This window comes from Coptis chinensis, chromosome 3 (genome assembly GCF_015680905.1).
Source record: "Coptis chinensis isolate HL-2020 chromosome 3, ASM1568090v1, whole genome shotgun sequence".
Classification (NCBI taxonomy): Eukaryota; Viridiplantae; Streptophyta; class Magnoliopsida; order Ranunculales; family Ranunculaceae; genus Coptis; species Coptis chinensis.
The window spans coordinates 121,130,519-121,149,649 of NC_141458.1; the positions used below are offsets into that span (position 1 = coordinate 121,130,519).

At 37.5% G+C, this 19,131-nt stretch overlaps 4 protein-coding genes across 6 annotated transcripts; all 4 read left to right on the plus strand.

The window, feature by feature from the left end:
• Positions 1 to 1,240: 1,240 nt before the first annotated feature.
• LOC147513826 (uncharacterized) lies at positions 1,241 to 5,146 on the plus strand. Its single transcript, XM_086597123.1, has 3 exons — positions 1,241 to 2,105; positions 3,017 to 3,066; positions 4,108 to 5,146. Exons 1-3 carry the CDS (start codon positions 1,706 to 1,708, stop codon positions 4,966 to 4,968), a joined length of 1,311 nt encoding a protein of 436 aa, XP_086453249.1. The 5' UTR covers positions 1,241 to 1,705; the 3' UTR covers positions 4,969 to 5,146.
• A 365-nt stretch (positions 5,147 to 5,511) lies between these two features.
• Positions 5,512 to 8,356, plus strand: LOC147513827 (uncharacterized). The gene is made up of 4 exons (XM_086597124.1): positions 5,512 to 5,527; positions 5,655 to 5,853; positions 6,279 to 6,328; positions 7,407 to 8,356. The coding sequence occupies exons 2-4, from the start codon at positions 5,691 to 5,693 to the stop codon at positions 8,196 to 8,198; spliced, it is 1,005 nt and encodes a 334-aa protein (XP_086453250.1). The 5' UTR covers positions 5,512 to 5,527; positions 5,655 to 5,690; the 3' UTR covers positions 8,199 to 8,356.
• A 96-nt stretch (positions 8,357 to 8,452) lies between these two features.
• On the plus strand, positions 8,453 to 12,410 carry LOC147513828 (uncharacterized). Of its 3 annotated transcripts, none has more exons than XM_086597127.1 (4): positions 8,453 to 8,666; positions 9,033 to 9,206; positions 10,902 to 10,951; positions 11,653 to 12,410. In XM_086597127.1, the coding sequence occupies exons 2-4, from the start codon at positions 9,044 to 9,046 to the stop codon at positions 12,289 to 12,291; spliced, it is 852 nt and encodes a 283-aa protein (XP_086453253.1). In that variant the 5' UTR covers positions 8,453 to 8,666; positions 9,033 to 9,043; the 3' UTR covers positions 12,292 to 12,410. The 3 variants fall into 3 exon arrangements, with proteins under 3 accessions (XP_086453253.1, XP_086453254.1, XP_086453251.1); XM_086597128.1 differs by having other exon boundaries at positions 8,630 to 8,748; XM_086597125.1 differs by lacking the exon at positions 8,453 to 8,666 and having other exon boundaries at positions 8,868 to 9,206.
• Positions 12,411 to 17,116: 4,706 nt separating this feature from the next.
• Positions 17,117 to 18,885, plus strand: LOC147513829 (uncharacterized). Its single transcript, XM_086598966.1, has 4 exons — positions 17,117 to 17,648; positions 17,775 to 18,350; positions 18,469 to 18,521; positions 18,595 to 18,885. Exons 1-4 carry the CDS (start codon positions 17,117 to 17,119, stop codon positions 18,883 to 18,885), a joined length of 1,452 nt encoding a protein of 483 aa, XP_086455092.1.
• The last annotated feature ends 246 nt before the right edge of the window (positions 18,886 to 19,131 follow it).

The following is a 19,131-nucleotide window of genomic DNA, read 5'->3' on the forward strand; positions in this document are numbered from 1 at the left end:
TGTATATTTATTATAATGAGGGCTAACCCCTCAACAATCACGCAATGCATATTACATTATTCATTTTATCTATATTCGCTGAAACTCGATCTATACAATAAGTCTAACAACAACTTCTCCCAAACTCCAACAATTACTCCATGTAAATGTCCCATCACGTGACTCCGGTTTTCGGATTTCTTGTCAGCGCACTCTTTTCAACGGCCTATTCATGAGAGAGGGCTATGTAAGGGACATCCTATCTCTCAAGCACGTGATGAGCACATAGTTCACACACACAACGACTCCAACAGCTTGACTCGACTCCAAAGACACAAACACTCGCTCAATCGTCAAGATTAGTTCAATATCAATGACTCTTGTGATATCATCACTTGCCACTCCATTGCTATCATTATCATCAGACCTTTACCCACTGCAACATTTAAATCATTAACATCATCACGTCCTTAACCACATTCTCACCATTAAATTTTTAACTACACTCTTTCCATACCAGCTTAAACAACATAATACCTGAAGCTACCACACATGTGCAGCCCGTGAGAATGTGTTGCTCATCCTAACAGCACATTTGTCCATACCACTACACGCGTTTCTACCAACTACTTGCTCGCAACCTCTATAAAAGCCACCCCAGAACTACGTTAATTGGTTTGATTCCAACACACTTGATTCAGTCTCACTCCAAAATGCTCGATACGTAGGCATTCTTACTCATAAAGAACAACCATTTCCATCCTCCAACACCATTTCATTTATTCATCTAAATTAGAACTAAGTCATGTAACGTCATTTTAATTCCCTGGAATAAAAATAAACCTTTATACTTACAAAATGAAAACGGGATAAATTATTTTGAAACGAGTACAATTGATTTTTTTTTTTGGTAACTGAGTACAATTGATTTTGCTTCTATTGAGGAAGCAACAATTTTACTTTTTGTCTCTCTCACACGTTAAAGGGAGGGGTTATACATTTATTATGTTAGCTCACCAATTATTTTTCAAAAGAATATAGTTAAGGGTTTTCTCAAATTTAAAATAGTCCCCTGACCATTTGATAATTGGGATAGTTGGGATTTGGGACTGGCGCCACTTGGGAGAGCATTCGGGTTATTTGAATGAGTGCGAATTGCAAAGTGGCCACGTGAATATGACTATTCAAATGCTGGAACTGAAATAAATCCATTTGAAAATAAAACGTCTAAAATATATATTCAATTTAACGAGCTTTGCTTCCAGTTTAAAGTACGGAGATGTGCTATTTAACCAGAGAACATCCACTGTTTTCATCCACTGTTTCTATCCACCCTCTCTACACTTGTTCTAATAAATAATAAATCTTTCCTCTCTTCCTTGAATTTGCAATATTTTTTTACTGTAGTAAAAACCCCTAATAAAAAAAGTAAAAATTATAATAATAACAAACTTATTTCGCATTTTCGAAAGTAAAGATTTCACCTTTTTCCTATCCTACGAAAAACAAAAAAGGGGTTTATAGTTATTAGGGTTTTCCAAAATCTTGGTTACAATTGAAGTGAAATTGAACAATGTTCAGGGTTTGTGGCTTTAGAAAATCTCATGTGTAATGTCAGAATCACTACAAAGCAGTATAGGAGCTACTAGAAACATTCTTTTCTCGAACTAGAGTTGTTGTTGTTCTTGGTCTTAAAACCACACAACCAACCCCATCAACAACAAAAATGAGGCTGAACCGTGGTCACACAACAAAATCCAGTCCAGAGGAGCCTTTGGTAATTTCCTCAGCACCCGCACTGCCAGCTGTTCAAACTAGCGGTGGTGGTGGTGTGGTGGTTTCTCCAATTTCAGCTGCTGCATCTCCATCTTCGTCAGTTAATAAGGGCGAGACAGAGACGGCGAAAAGGAAGCGGGTTCGGCCTAAGAGATATAGGTCCGATGAAAGTAATTATAGTCCTTTGACACCAGTGGCAGCAATTGGAGCAACTCCCAAAGCTGGTCAGACTAATGGTGGGGTTTCAACTCCTACTTCGGGTGGCGGTGGCGGTGGCGGGGCATCTTCAAAGAGGAAGTCTAGACCTGGACGTATTCGTCTTCGAAACAAACAACTAACACCTGCTCCTGGTATACCCTTTTGTTTTTTTACTAGTTACCCTCATTATGTTAGATAGTATTATGATTGTAGTTACACAGTGAAACATATTTGATAAACATCATGTTTTCCCAAGTTGAGTTCTAAACAGACCCCCACCCTTGGTTGTTAATTAGAAATATATATATCATGTGTGAAACTAGTTTAAGAAAAATTCATGTCCAACTTATATTTCAAACTACCTATGTGCATCATTTATAACTATTATTGATTTATTGGTCTCATGTAGTTATTTGGGTGGAAAAAAGAATAAACCTGGATGAGGGAGACATGTAACTCTCTTATGTTGGATTTTAGGCATTTAACAAATTTATAAAAGAAAGGCTCTGATGTTTACGCACATACACACTAAACTCATCTGTATTCTATTTATTTTATGGTAAATGAATTGATCAGGACATTAAAGCTCGACCCATTGATAAACAAAGTGATTAAGGCATTGTTGATTTGGTGAATCGTGAGTCTTCACTTATATTTGGTAATTGAGGTAACCTAAATTACATGTTCGTTTTCCATGGTCCATCCAATACCATCTAATTAGCTTTACATTTGTGTTTTCTCCCGGCCTATATACTGTGTAACAAACAGAGCTTTGGTTTTATCGTCTCATATGTAGTAAATACCACAAGAATGGATTTGGTATTTGTTGTTTCCACTTGATTGAATTTAAATTGTTTTGCTGTATATAGTTGAGGGAAAGTAGGTTTGAAAAATATTTTCTTGAGGTATACTTTTCTATTTTGATCTACTATTTCTTTTCCGACTCTTGACTTGTATAGTTATATGACTCATCCTTCCCACATTCTCCTTTATAATTGTGTTTACAAACATCTACAGTTTGTTTTAAGTTGTGATTACATTTTTTTTCGTCACTGGTTTGCAGGATCAGTGGGATCTGATTCAAACATCTTGCTATCAGAATTGAAGACGCTGGTAGTGTTTTTACTTATTTTCTCTTTCCCATTCTTCCATATTTCCTTTGCCTGTGTTGGTTTTTTAATCCTGTATTATTCTGATGTAGACATATAGTAACTATGTCATTAGAACATTTCTATGCATGCCTTGTGGAAGGCATAAAGAAAATACATGTTTGGAGATTCAATTGCATAGGTTCTTGTTGGATTTCCAAAGTGTCGTGTTTCTCATCCATGACTTTCTAAGTTATAACTGAAATCCAGTATGTTGACCATTGTACTTACACTTTTTTTTACCCCTGGGCCATCTGGTAGTATGTCCCAACACTTTTTGGTTTTCACTGTGGTATCTTAGAAGCAAAGAATCCTGACCACAAATAATATTTGGGCCATAAATGAATCCATCACCATATATATATAGGATCTTCCTACATGCCTTGTGAGGTAATCCATATAACTAACAAAAAACTACAATCTCTGTATTGACTGTTTAAGTTTATGTATGGGGAACGGTGAATAATGACGATAGAAAGAGCATGCAACCTTTACATCGACAAGTATGTCCGCTAGCAATAGATTTATCTGTATAGGTACTTTCTTTTACTTTTTGTTAACAAGCACTTTGCTTCACAAGCACAAACTGATGAAGAGAGGCATGCAAATATGTAACAAAAGGACTATAGGTTTAACAAGGGGGCGTACACACCATAACACATTCTTAGAGCCAGCACAGGACATTTGAACTTGCAACCTTGTAGGGTCTAGTGGTTTGATGCAATGTGAACTAGCACTTTACTCCGAAACCCTAAGGTAGTGCTTCACAACAATTTATATCCAGAGGAAGCATGCCTACTTGCACTGTTTATATGACAGGCATTATCTCAGTTTATCTACTTCATTACTTATAGAATACTTGTACTCTCATTGTTTAGTTTTAAATCTTGTAGTACTCTGATGATGGAAAATTATTATGCCTCCTTAGAGCTTGCAGTTATCGTAAAACTTGCAAACGATGGAGGTAACAAACTCATGACTTGCTTGCTTATGATTTGACATTCAGGATCTGATTTCGCTTGCGCCTAATGGTGCAAATAGTCCTGCTGTTGGTAATGAAGAAGAAATGCATGGTTGTCAGCAAAATGAGAGTGGGAAGGATGACGGAGATAATGGGGAGCTACTAAAAGACGTTGTTACAGAACAGGTATGGCAAGAAGTACATATGTCAGAGGGAGATGATGCAGGTCATATTGTTTGTGAAGGACCGTTAGAACTTAATCCAGCTGAAGCTGTTGATGCTGGGAGGAGTGCTGAGAAAGTAGTTTCTTCTGAATTGGGTGGAAGGAAGCAGATGATTGAGGAGAATCAGGTACCTCTCACTGGGTTTCTGCCCCTGTCAACCGACAAGGGGAAAGTTGAAATTGATGGTTTTTTCTTGTCCAAGAAGTATCTGCCACTATATATCCAGCTTAGAGAGAAACATGGTATGATGGCTTCTGATTTGGCTTTGGTGGATCCCACTATGCGGGGTAAGATGGTGAAGTGGTTGCTGCAGATAATAGTGGAGATGAATGAGTCAGTAGGTAGGGTTTCTGATAGCCGTTGGAAGAAATGGGAGCAGTATTTGGCGTCTGCTGAAAATGTGAAGTTCAATGTTTCCTGGTTGGGGGCTGTGCTGACCAAAGTGAAAGCCCAGCATGACTCACTGATGCATTTAGTCGATGTTGAAGAGGCTAAACACCAGCGAGATGTAGCAGCTTCTGAACTTGATGCAGCCAAGACTGCGTCGGATGCAGCTCAGCATCATCTGGATATGGCTCAGAGAACAATGTTTGAGGCTGAAGAAGCATTGAGAAAGTTAGAGGATGAAGCGAGGAAGCTGGGTGGACTACGTTTGGCCGATGCTTCACTATTTCTCGAGTGATATGTAGTAGTGATCTGGCTGTTATACTGATGTGGCTGTTGTTGGTCTAATATTTAGTTAGGATTTATTTTAGGTGTAATATTTATGAAGTTGTACCCGAGGTTTCAAAATGTTTTTTAACCAGTACTTGAATCATATATCCCAAGGGGAAAGGTTATCAAGTTGCATCTTTTAACCATTTGTTGTTGGTGGCGGCATGAAGGGGTGACGTAGTCTGATAGCATGAAATGCCCATAACTTTTGGAGATCTTTAACTTTTGTAATTTTGTAGGATCAAGCTAACTACTTTTATTTATCTGTAAATCAAGATTACGTACATGACCTAAAAGTCTGTAATCCGGCTGACAGTGACAACTGACAATACTTCAGAAAACACGTATCTATGATTCTATTCACCGTGTAAAAGTAGTTGTTAAGCACCGGGCTTATCTCCATTTAAAAGGGTGTTGCATTGTGTTAAAACTAAAAAGTCTCAAGGGTCAAAGCTCTACAACCCCCACAAGAGGACAAAATTGTTGTCTTGATTCTTGAGAAAGTAAAAAGTACAGCATTCAAACTGGTAGTAAAAGGTTTACCAACTTACCATTAAGCCAATAAAAGTTTTCTTTGATCCGTACATTTCAAATTAAAGTTTTCAAGCTTTGTGAGTAAGATGTTGTAATATTTTTACATTGATTGATGTTCAGGGTGAATCACGACAAGTAGTACAAGGGCTTAGTAATATGAGCACGATGAACATAGTAGAAGAGCCGAAGACAACGAGCCTGAAACGCGGACGGCCAAGGAAGCACAGTCCATTGACCCCAACTTGTGCATTTCCATCACTGAAGAAGTCTAGGGGCCGACCACCTGGTACTGGCAAGAAACAGCGATTGGCTGCTCTCGGTATATCACTTCTTACTACTATTCATTTTATTCTTCTGTTTAGGTTATTTATCATCTTGCTACTCGATATATGTTATATGATGAAATTAGATTTCCAAATGATGTGCCAAGTGCAGACTTAGAAATCTAATAAATAAAGATCCATTGGAAATTTTAGTTGAAATTTTGAGATGCAGCCAAACACGGTGGACCCGTACATCTAGATCGCACTGCGATTGCAAATGTTACTTTTGGAGTTTTGGTATGGTTATGCTGTTGGAGTATTAAATGGTTAAGATATTATACCTGCTACTGTTCTGTATAACTAGAAATGGAAACAGTTCAAACTGTTGGCCTATATTACTTATCCTGCCTGTGTTATCTCTTTGCCGCGTGTTACAAGTTGTTTTATTATGTTTTACAAACTTCTTATTAATGGCTTGCAGGATCACCGGGATTGCATTCCAACCTCGTATTATCACAGGTAAAGTCGAAGGTGGTGCTTTTATCTCTTTTCATTGTCTGCCCTTGCATATTCCCTTGCTTTTGCTGGTTATTTGGTTTATTATGATATTATCCTGAATGATTCTTCAGTAAGTTTGTTCTATAGGCAATACTTCCATCGTTGCCTTTATTATATTTTTATGAAAAAGTGTGTTTGAGGGATAAATTGTGTTGAATCTTCAAAGTCTTTTCTAGAACATGAACTTGTGCTTGCAATGCGGTATGTCGACCAAATAACATACTGGACTACCTAGACATTTCTATTTTTTTTTATATAAGGCCCTTTTTTTTTGTTCTGGGCTGATCCACAACATCTCCAAACCACTTTGTGGCCGGTTTCATTCTCAATATTGTGGATGCAAAGAATACTCTCAATGATGAAGTTTCTTAAACCTCAAACCAACATGGAGAAACATTTACTGAATTCTTTCATGTAAGGTAAACCTTTTAACTGATGAAACTGCTAATTGCAGAATCGCCTGTTTAGGTAGGGGGAGGGTGACCAATAGAAAGTGCATGCCGGAATTTCACTCATATACAAAGGATAAACGTTGAGATATAGTTGACGACTAGCACTAATATTAACTGTAGTGGTTTCTTGCTTAGATGCTTTATTTTAAAAGCACTGTATTCCCATGGCCCAAGCTGATGAGTCACAATGATAATTGATTTTTATCAAGGTCACAGTCGGTTTAGCCATGGGAGAAATACACATGCCAACACTTCCTTCAGCCCTAGCACTTGACCGAGACTTGAAGTAGTGTCCTCTCAGGATCTACTGCTCTGTTAGTTAACAAGAACTTTACGCTGATGTAGAGGCACACAAATTATATCAACAGGCACGCAGGTCTAAGAGTCTAACAAGGGGTAAATAGACACAAAAACATTTGTATTTTCTTTAAGCTCATATTCACTGCTTATATGAGTATGAAATTGCACTCACATTGTTCAGTTCTCCATCTTTTATTTAATCTCATAGTAGAAACTAATATACCTCGTTAGAGCTTGCAGTTGTAGAACTACATAGGTATCAAACTCATTACTTTGTTGTATACGTGGTATTTATGCAGGATGTGAGTTTGTTAGCCTTCAAAGGTCAAACAAATACTCCAGCCGTTGGTGGTGAGCAAGATATGGGTGCTAATAAGGGAGACGAGAGTGGGAATGATGCAGGAATAGCTAGTGGAGAGCTAATAACAGTTGTTAGAGACAAAGCAGGGCATAAAATGCCTTTGCTGGAGGTAGGTGATAATATTGGATTGCCAACTGAAGCTGTTGATGCTTGGGTGATTGCTGAGAAGCATGTGATTGAGGAGAAAGAAGGACTTTTCAGAGCACTTCTGCCTTTGTCAACTGACAAGGAGAAGGTTGAGATTGATGGTTTTTTATTGTCCAAGGAGTATCTGCCACTATATAACCAGGTTCGTGAGAAACATGGTTTGTTGGCTTCTGATTCAGCTTTAGTAGATCCAGTTTTGCAGGGCGATACAGTGAAGAGGTTGCTGCAGACAATAGTGGAGATGAACCAGTCAGTAGGTAGGGTCTCTGATTGTTGTTGGAGGAAATGGGAGCAGTCTTTAATGTCTGCTGAAAATGTGAATTTCAATGTGGCCTGGTTGCGCAATGTGCTGACTATTGTGAAGGCCCAACATGAAATGTCCGTGAAATCAGTCGATGCAGAACTTGATGCAGCTAAGGCAGCTAAGGATGCAGCTATGGCAATTAAAGATGCAGCACAGAATCAACTGAATATAGCTCAGACAGCACTGAACGACGCTGATGATGCATTGAGAGTGTTGGAGAGGAAAGCCAGCGAGCTGGTGGGAGAGCCTTTGGCAGATGCTTCATTATTTCTCGAGTGATATGTAGCAGTATTAGCTGCTGTACTTTTTAGCAACCAGAACTTTAGTTAGGACTTATTTAAGGTGTACTGTTTATGATGTTGTATCCCAGGTTTAGTTGATTAGATTGTAGTTGAACCATATGCTCCCAGGATTATCAACATCTTTTGTCAGTGGCATAGGTCCGATGAAATTTGTAATCGTGGAAATCCCATTAGCAGCAACGGCACTTCGGATCACGAAATACTAACTTCCGTGGTGCCGAAGTAAGTCTTGATGCGATATGAACAAAATGTAGGACTTTGGTTGCTGCATGAGAGCAACCGCAAAAACGTCAAAAAGACGACCAAAAATCTCGGGAACACAAAAAGTTGAACTACATAAATCTTCTGTTAAGTAGAAAGAAACACTCATTACTCTAAAAAAAAAAAAAAAAAAAAGTTGAAGCATTTATTAGGGATTAAGAAAGAGAATCAGAGAACAAGATTGGTAGGTCCTCTTCAGTCTTCCGATCCCCGTCAGTTGATCTTCTTCTTTTAACAATCTATTTTTTCAGCATTTTTCTAATTTTGTTTTGTAAGTAAGTCATTATTATTATGGGTCACCATTCTTGCATGTTTGCACTGGCTTTTGTTATAAAAACGACAAAAAAAGACTTTCTTTTTCATCTGTTGATATTGTCAAGTTTTCACTTGTTGAAGTTAGTGATCATGCTATCCTACTATACAATGTAGTACAAATTTATCTTTTTCATTTTCCGGAATTTTTTATATTGTCAAGTTTATATTATTGTCATGTTTTATGATGTATGTTGTTCCTGATTAGTACAAATGCTTGGTACTATTGACATGGTAGAAGAGCAGAAGATGGCAGGCCGGAAACGTTATGTACCAACTAGAAAAAATAGTCCATCAACACTAGCATCATCGCCAGCATCACAAACTGTTCCAACTCAAGACATTGTTGATGGCTCTCCAACGAAGAAACCTAGGGGCCGACCACCTGGTCGTGGCAAGTACAAGCTACGGGGTATTACTTCTTACTAGTCATTTATTTATTTAGTGCTACACGAGATATGATCAGTGATTTGCGGGGAAATGTTTATATCTAAATGTTCTTTTCTTTTGTTTGAATTAGACAACTAGAAAGAAAAACCATACCCAATACGTTCATGGTAAATGAAATCCTAAGAATTTGATTTCCAATAGAAAGAGAATTTTGTGAACCGAACACGGCCTTAATACTTTTCTCATGTTATTTTTCTTCTCGTATGTGCTAGATATTAATCTTTCATGTCTTGTAGATCTTATTTAATAGTTATATCCCATTGTAAGATAGAAGGATGGAACTTGGGTTGTATAGCGCCAGTTTATCAGTTTATACCTCATTAGTCATTACTGTATAGTGTTGGCTGAGATTGTATTCCACTTAAGAGTGCTTGTTTGGTTGTAAACATTTCCACGTAATTTTGGCCAGAACAGGGGATCTGTTTACCTAGCTATAATAGGGCTGTTGCTATGTAGTAAATAGGTATTTCAATCTACCTTCAAGTACACTCCCAGAAGATGCAAATAGGAGTAAAACTTTCACAGCTCTAAAATGGCAGAAAAAATTCACTGAATTTGCATCATTATTGGTTGATTTTTAGTGGTGGAAGGGAGTGAAACCACCCATCAATTACCTAAACAGCCTCTGTCTTGTTTAAAATATACACGGTAAACAAGCACAGTCTTGATGTGAAGTTTATGCCTTATCTTTCCTGCATGGCCTCAACACATATTCTCTGTCCCCTGTTCTATCATTTTATGAAGAAATTACAGTACCCACTCTTCATCTGCCATTTGTAACTAAAATAGCTTTCCAAGTAAAGTGCAAACAAGGAAAGCAATAAATTCAAGATTCATTAGAAACTTTGATTAAATCTCTCATGCAGCCAAACTGGTGAATTTACTGGAAGGAATTTCATATCATTGAAACATCAGGTCCAAGAATCCATATTCATATTAATATCCGAAATGACCGTTATAGTTTGTTAGACAGTCAGCTTGCTCGCACTTACTGCTCTGTGAAATTATTTGTTACCCTTGCAAACATTGCTATAGTTATGGTTATGCTCTTTGTATGTTAATTGGTTGAGATATTCCCATCTCTAATGTGTATTGTAATGGAAGGTTTCTAACTGACTTTAATCTTTTTTATCACTTAACATAGTGTGTATATAGGTATTTTTTTTTATAGCTAGTGTTTATTTGAACTTTTAAATCTTTAAATATGACCCAAACATGCTTTACGAATAACTTCTAAATCTTCTAAATCTTTATTTGAACATGCATTATGAATAACTTCTTTATCTAATTTATGTCTATTTAGGCATTGTTATAGAGAATGATTTTTAGGTGTGCATTGGGTTTTAATTTATATGTGGTAATTAGGAGACCTACTCATTTGGTTTTCGATGGTGCATCAAGCACTCATGTAATTAGTTTCCATTTCTCCTGCTCATTTTAAAATGTCTAGGCTGAGATTTCATTGTGCTGGATGTAGTCAGTACAATACAAGAAAGCCTTTGGTATTCGTTTCATTTATTTCCATACATTGGCAGTGAAATATGACGGTCTTGCTGTGTATAGTTTAGGAAAATTAGAGATGATCTTGTTGACCTGTATTACTCAGCAGTTTTTTTAATAACTTGTAAGTTGTTTTGACACAATCACTGGCTTGCAGGATCAGCTAGACTGGATTCAGATCCCCTGTTATCTAAGTTGAGGCCGGAGGTATGGTGGTACTTTTACTCCCTTTTTTTTATTTTTTTTTCGTCCTAGTATAATTCCCTTGCTCGTGTTGGTTTTTTCCCATAATAATTTTTTTTAGTAACATCGTATCTTCCATGCGTGCCTTTATGTTATATGCTAAGATGTGTTTGAAGAATAAATTGTATGGGCTCTTTGCTGGATTTCAAAGTTGTTTTTGACTTGTCTCCTTACGCTGGTAGACATTCATATTCTTCCTATAAGGCTTTTTTTTTGCTCTGGGCTGCAAACTCTAGAGCAATAGCAAACGAAGTTTGGTATAAAACTACATGGAGAAACATATACTACACAATCCATCTGCATCAAAGGTAGACCTAACTATGAAAATGGCAATTTCAGTATCACCTGTTTTGGTAGGGGGAAAATGTGCATGCCATCGTTGGACTCTACGTACTTTACTTTCCATGCCCAAGCTGATGAAGAGAGTCACGGGTTTATCAAGAGGCAACTAGACACACCCCACGCTCTTCTAATCTTTTTAAGTTTAGATTCACTACTTAAATGAGAAATGCAGTTGGGGGGAATAAGTATGCCATTATGTATACATTGTTTTGTTCTTTGTCGTATATCACTCTCAAAGTGGAAACTAAGTTACCTTGCTAGAGCTTGCATTGCTGTAAAACTTTTATGTTAGAAGATAACAAAATCATGTGGTAACCATGCAGGATGTGAGTTTGTCAAGTGTGAAAGGTCGAGTAAATACTCCAGCCATCGGTGGTGAGGAAGCAGTGGGTGCTTTAAAGCAAGATGAAGCGGTTGAGAAAGAGATGATCGAGGAAGCTGAAATGCCTGTCATAGCGCTTCTGCCTTTGTCAACTGACAAGGAGAAGGTTGAAATTGATGGCCTTCTATTGTCCAAGAAGTATCTTCCACTATATAAACAGCTCTGTGAGAAACATGGTTCCATTGCTTCTGATTCAGCTTTGGTAGATCCAGTTGTGCAGGGTAACTTGGTGAAGAGGTTGCTGCAGACAATAGTGGAGATGAACCAGTCGTTAGGTAGGGTGTCTGATGATTATTGGAAGAAATGGGAGCAGTCTTTGGTGTCTGCTGAAAATGTGAAATTTAACGTGGCCTGGTTGCGCGGTCTGCTAACTAAGGTGAAGGCTCAGCATGACACTTCCATGCATTCAGTCAGTGCAAAACGTGATGGAATTATGGCAGCTAAGGATGCCGCACAGAATCAAATGAGTATTGCTCAGAGAGCAGTGGATGATGCCGATATGGCATTGAGAGCGTTTGAGAGCGAAGTGAGCGAGCTGGGTGCAGTTCCTTTGGCAGAAGCCTCATTATTTCTGGATTGATGAGTAACGATGTGCAAAAGACGCTCGTGAAACTAAAAATGTGAATCTTGTCTGGTGATGTCCTAACTGCTCATATGTTATTACATTTAGTCAAGACTGAATAGTTGTTAGATGTCCAATGATTATCAGCATATCTATATCTATTTTCATATTTGCAAAAATAAACAAAGAAACATCCGTATACTGTATACCAGTTAAGAACTTAAACTTCTTATGTTTGAAGTTCGCCATGGATGGGAATGAAAACTGTAAAACCAAGGATGCAAGTACGTAGGTCAACCCTTTAAGATTATGCTGTTTTTAATTTTCCCACCAGATCGGGAAATTCTCTGAAGTGTGTTTGTTTACAAAGAGAATTTGGGAAACTTAAATGGCAGCAGGGGGATTTTTAGCACTCCAGAACAAATTCCAAGCCCATGGATGATAAACGTAATCTGAATTTCGAAGCAGCCAAAGCCCAATCAAAAGTTTGTTACCTTTCAGCCCAAGATTGAGCCCATTTCTCATTCCACTCTAAATTAAATACAGAGTTACATAAAGCCCGAGTCCATCTCAAGTCCGATCTGACTTTTGTAGATTTTGGATTCTCATTTCTGATTTCTCAACAGCAGTGACTTCACGTACCCTTCCACTTTGTAGTTTCAAGCAAGGACCAAAATATCTCTTATATATCGCCGATATATATCATTTTTTTTAGTACATCGACATTGATATTTTTAATATATCAATATATATCCACCGAGTATTGAATTCTTTTTTCCGATATATATCAGAATTTACGATATAAAACTTTATATCGCCGATATAATCGATATTTATGATATATATCGTTTGACTTTTTGACCATTTTTTAATATAAATCCGATATTTCCAATATATTTCCGATGTTTCCGATATTATATTTTCGATATTTCCGATAGTTTGGACTGGTCACAAAAAAAAATAGATATATATGATATATCCGATATATATCAGTTTTTAGATACGCCGATATATTCACCGATATCGATATTTTGGTCCTTAGTTCCAAGTTCCATCTCCCAACTTCCAACTAAGGGATTGTTTGTTTTTTTTTGAATTCAGCATTCAGAGTCTCTTAAACATAAGTTTTAAGCATTCAAAGGCTCAAAACTTGTTTGTTTTTTTTTAAGTAGTTTAAGCATCAAGTCGTAATTTCAGCATTGAGCACCAAAGTTTCCTCTGAATGCTGAATTCTAATACTTAAAACGAAAAAGTCCCTTCTTGCCCTTTCTTAAGAATCCAATTTCAAGAACCCATCTACTTTCTTACCTTGACCTTTATGACTTCAAAATTTGATGTTGGCGTCATGGGTTTTTTCATTTTTTTGGGTGAATGATATCCACTTTGTTAAAAATAGAATTACATATATATTTTCTGAAAGTAAACAAAATATGAAAATAAACCGTTAAAATATATTTGTGAAAACATATTTTAAATAAATTTATATATCATTTCTTTTCTTCGATAATCCATCTTTCCTCCTCAAATATAATATATATTTTGTTTTACAAGAAATCAAATTAGTGTTTAAAATAGATAGCATGAGTAAAATTGTCCGAATGATTTATATTCAGCCTTCAGAGCCAAATTATTTAGGGGTATTTAGCTTTTGGGCCACATTATAAATGGGTAATATGCAGTTGGTCACCAATTGTTCGTTTATTAGCTATTGGGCCAATATTGACGGTGATCCATCCATATTTTCTAAAATGGCACATTTACCCTTCCACGTGTATTGCACGTGATTGAAATAAACGGCTAAGATCAAAGTTATTTTCAAATCAACAGCCACCATAACGTTTTATCCTAACCGTTTATTTGTGACACGCGTCCTAATCTCTCACTATTAGCGGGAAAAACACTAATTAACCGCCCAAAAACACTCACTTCTTTCAGACAAACACTCACTTCTTTCACTTACATCATTCTTTCAGACAACCTGTTTGTGTGCGAGGGTAGCAAACCTATTTCAGACAACCTGTTTTCAAACACTAAGAACCAACTTAACACATTTTCAAACGCTAGGAATAAATGTGGTAGCTTTGGAGAAGATTGGACTTGTAGATCTTATCGTGCATTCAAGCTTAAGGAAGTTAGTTTGTAAGTAAAAACCCTAAAAACTAAACCTTTTTCAGTTTAGTTACGTTTGTTCAATTGTTTATACTATTTTGCATGGTTTGAATGTTTGTTTGTTTAAAGAAATGCATTGGGTGTCTTTTTTTGGACCAAACCCTAATTATCAATTAAAAATTGATCTAAACCCTAATTGTTTATTATGTTGTAGTCCCAAGCCCTAATTCTTAAATACTGATAATGGTCCCAAACCCTAATTTTTAATACAAAAATTAGGGCTTTTTTAAGTAATCGGAATACTATAGTTACATTTTTTAATATATTTTATATTGATAAATTAGAGGTATATAGTAGTTTGTTGCCACATTATTTTATTGTTTAAAAATGTAGCACCTTTTGGGCAATGTTTAAAAATGTAACACAATGTTCACTTGTTGATTGTTGTCTCTGGACCTATCAAATGGGAAAAAGTAAGGGCAAGGGTATAAAGGGCAAGGGCAGGGTCCAAAACAAAGGAGAGGTGAGGAGTATCCAGACCATTTAATGTCTGTTTGTAGATTTGGGTATAACAATTGGGCAGATGATGAGGTTAGGGCTGCTAGAGCTTATGTTGATGAGCATGGTGATGATGTAACTCGTGAAGAAGTCCATGATCACATATTTGAATATAGGGACAAGAAAGAAGCAGACAGGGTTGCTGTAGGACTACCTCCATTTGATTCTGATGATGATCAGGATCTATTTGAGCATGACTTGGAGTATTTGGATTGGCTTGATGCAATAAGTAATCCAAATGCTGCTGGGGAGGGTGAGGCAGAGGGTGAGGATGAGGCTCAGGCTAAGGTTAAGGGTGAGGGAAGTTCAAGTCAAGCACAAACTACTGGAGGGGGAAGTCAAGCACAACCTAGAGTGGTTGTGCGGGGGTTTGATGTGTCCCAGGAGTATAAAACTATGCGATCGCTTTGAAGAATAAGAGGAAGAATAAGAGGAAGTAATGTTATTCTTGTTTCAATGTGATGGTGTTATGTTTGGTATAATGGGTCATGTCATGCTTTTGCTTGTTATGTTTAGGGTCTTTAATGGTCATCATGCTTTTGCTTGTTATGTTTAAGGTCTTTATGTTTATGTTTTAGCCCTATGTTTTATTATGGATTGTAATGTAGTTTATTATGGATTATAAATGTTATGAAGTTTATAAATGTTATGAAGTTTATTCCATTGTTGATTTATATAGTTTATTTTCATTTTATGTTCCAATAGTGTGGTTGTATCTATTATGGGAACTCTGAGAGGTGATAGGGTGTTTGTGTTGCACTATGATGGTTTTGGATGCCTTTTGCACCGAGAAGGTTAATTACTCTATGTATAGAGGTGTGGAGAGGTGTGACTATGAGGTAAATGGTGAAGAGATGTGTTATCTTGATTTGCTCAAGGAGATACATAAGCAGTTTGGGGATGACAAACCAGTGTCATGTGTCAATTCATTGTTAGGGGATATCTGACTTACTTCAATAATGATAAGGATATGTTGAAAATGTGGGATTTGATTAAACCTGAAAAGAATAAGAGGTATCATTTGTTTGTAACCCCATCAAGTTTTGAAAATAGCCTACAACCAAGTCAAGCCCAGCCCAGTGTCAATAAGCCCTTGAAGCCCTTGAAGCCCCCAACATCCAACAAACAACCCAAAATCCTATCAACACCAAAAGCAACAAACCAAATCAACCATGAAGTGAGAAAATCACCTAGGCTTAACCTTAACCCAACAGTCCCAATAGTCCCAACAACACCAAAAACAAAAAAACAAAGGGTGGTTGTGTCTGAAGTCAGAAAATCACCTAGGCTTAACCATGTTCCTTCCACAACTCCAACAACACCAAAAGCTCCAAATCAGACCATTACTCAGCTAAGAAAGTCACCAAGACTTCATCCTACACCTACAAACACCAATGAAAGCCAAAAACTCTATTTTGAAGTGAAGGTAGGGTGGAACCTCAACTCACCGCAGACGATGTTCTAAAAATTTGGGCATTTGTATTGTGATTGATAGTGGTGTGGCATTTGAGGACTTGGTTGATAATGAAGTGGAAGATTGTGAGGGTGGAGTCAGTGAGGATGATGAGGTTGATATGTTTATACAAGTGGGAGATGAGTATGGTCCTAGTATTAAGCTAGAATCGCTTATGTTAGTGAAGCTTCTTCCGATGAGGAAGATGTTGATTTTGTGCCTAACCCTATAGGCGAGGGACGGTGAAGGTGAAGAACCCGATTTGGTGGATGAGCAACCTGATTTGGATGGGGATAATAATGATGAGGATGATGACATCAAAAGTGCTTTGTGAAGTTACCAAAGAATTTGTATGCGGATGAAGAACGAGGGAGAGAATAGAAGGGAATGGAACCACGAAGTGAGATTGCAGCGGCCGCTTGCCTAAAATGGAATGGAGAACATTTAAAGAGTGTAGGGAGTTTATGAAGAACCTTGCAATATATCGGAAGTTTAGTTATGTTCAAATTAGAAATAACAAGACCCGAGAATCCACTTGAAATGTAAGGACCCGAATGTGGATGGAGGGTGTATTAGACCTTGATGAGTGACAAACACACTTTCAAGTTGAGGAACTATGTGGAGACTCACGGTTGTGAGGTGATGGAAAAAATAAGAATGCACAAGCAACATGTGGATGGGTAGGCGATAAGTTGGAAGGGTTTCTAAGATCTCATCCACGAGATGAAACCCAAAGACCTAATTTTGGAAGTGTTGGATCAGTTTGGGGTTGACATTTCTTATTATACTGCTTGGAAGGCTAAAGTTAGAGTACTTGAGAGGATCAATGGTAACTATGAAGCTAGTTACCACAAGATAGCAGAACTGAAAACACAAATACTTAAGAGGAATGAAGGATCATTGGCAAAGTGGTATAGGGATCAAGATGGTGAGTTTATTGGTTTTTTCCTGGCCTATAAGGCATCACTTGATGGATTTGTTCAGGGATGTAGACCAGTAATTGGTCTAGATGGATGCTTTCTGAAAGGTAAGTATGGGGGTTGTGTATTGAGTGCCATTGGATTAGATGCTATGAATGGGCTGTTTCCTCTTGGTATATATATATGCAGAGGTGAAGATAAGTGTACATGGAATGATTTCTTGAAGAATTTGAAACCTCATTTGAACAAACACCCAGAGAAACTTACATTCATATCAGATAGGCAGAAAGGGCTTATAGATCCGTTGATTTCAACTTTCCTTTTGCAAATCACAGGTACAACCAAACTTACATTCATATTATAGTTGTTATCCTATTACAAATTGCATGTATAAGAATAGGTTGTTTCCTTTATTGTTCACAGATTTTGTTTTAGACATATGTATAAGAATTTCAAGTCAGAATTCAAGGGTGATTACTTGCAAAGTCTAAGTTGGGGTGCAGCAAAGGCATACAAAGTACCTGAGCATGTAACATTTATGGATCAGTTGGAGGAGGAGGAGCCAAATGCAAAGAAGTGGTTAGAAAGAGAATCCTTAAACTGTTGGGGTAGATCACACTTTGATTTGACATCAAAATGTGATGCTATAACAAACAATTTCAGTGAGTCATTTAACAGTTGGATCCTAAAAATTAGGGATAGACCCTTACTTCAATTTGTGGACAAATACAGCTTGGCTGTTATGGGCTTGTTGCATCAGAGAAGAGAGCTTGCATGTGAGATGGCAGATAATGAGTTGATACCAGCTGTTAGAGATGTGATTGAAAGACTTGAGAAGAAGCACACTAGGTATAAGGTTTCAGGAGTCTCACAAACTGCATACTGTGCCATCAACATAAAAAGTGAAAAAAATTTATTTGTGGATTTGGTTAAACAAGAGTGTGCTTGTATAGTTTGGCAAATGACTGGGATTCCGTGTGTGCATGCTATAGCTGCGGATCGACCATTCAGGCCAAAAAAAAAGAAAGTTAGGCAAGGTATATTTTTAGTTGTTATTTAGTAAGACCATTCAAATGCTATTTAGTTGCTATTTAGTAAGATATTCAAATGTCAGCGTGTATTGCAGTCCATTTTATCATGTGAATGCATTGAAAGCAACTTATGGTGGTTATATATTTCCATTTGACAATGAAGAGGATTGGGGCAAGGTACTTTTGGATTTGTCTTATCAATCATATTTCCAATTCTCCATTGGGATTCTTATGTATTGTTATATGACAGGTTAAACCAGAAGATGTTGTACAACCTCCACCACTCGAGAGACATCCAGGTAGACCTAAAAAACAGAGGATAAGAGGTGATGATGAAGAGAAGGCAACAAGTAAGAGAAAGTGTAAGAAATGTCTTGAACCAGGGCACAATAAGAGGACATGTCCACTAGGGAAAGATCAACCATCAAAGAAATCAAGAAAAGCGGATGAAGCCAATGAAATTTTGAAGGCATTGAACCCGAAGTTGGGAATGCGGAGAACAATGAAGGTGAACGGGCGAAGAGGTGGTAGGTGGGCGTGAAGGTGGTCATGATAGCCCTACAAGAACTAGAGGTGGTAGAAGAAGAGGTGGTGGTAGAAGAAGAGGTGGGGATAATAATGTGAATGTGCAGACTAGTGATTGATGTCCCTAAAGGCTGAAGTTAGAACCGCAAAATGATGTCCCTAGAGCAAGGAGAGGTAGAAGAGTCGATGAGAGGGTAGATTTGGTGGTAGGAGAGGTGCAGCCAACATGTGAATTTGCGACCCCGGTGATTGATGTCCCCGG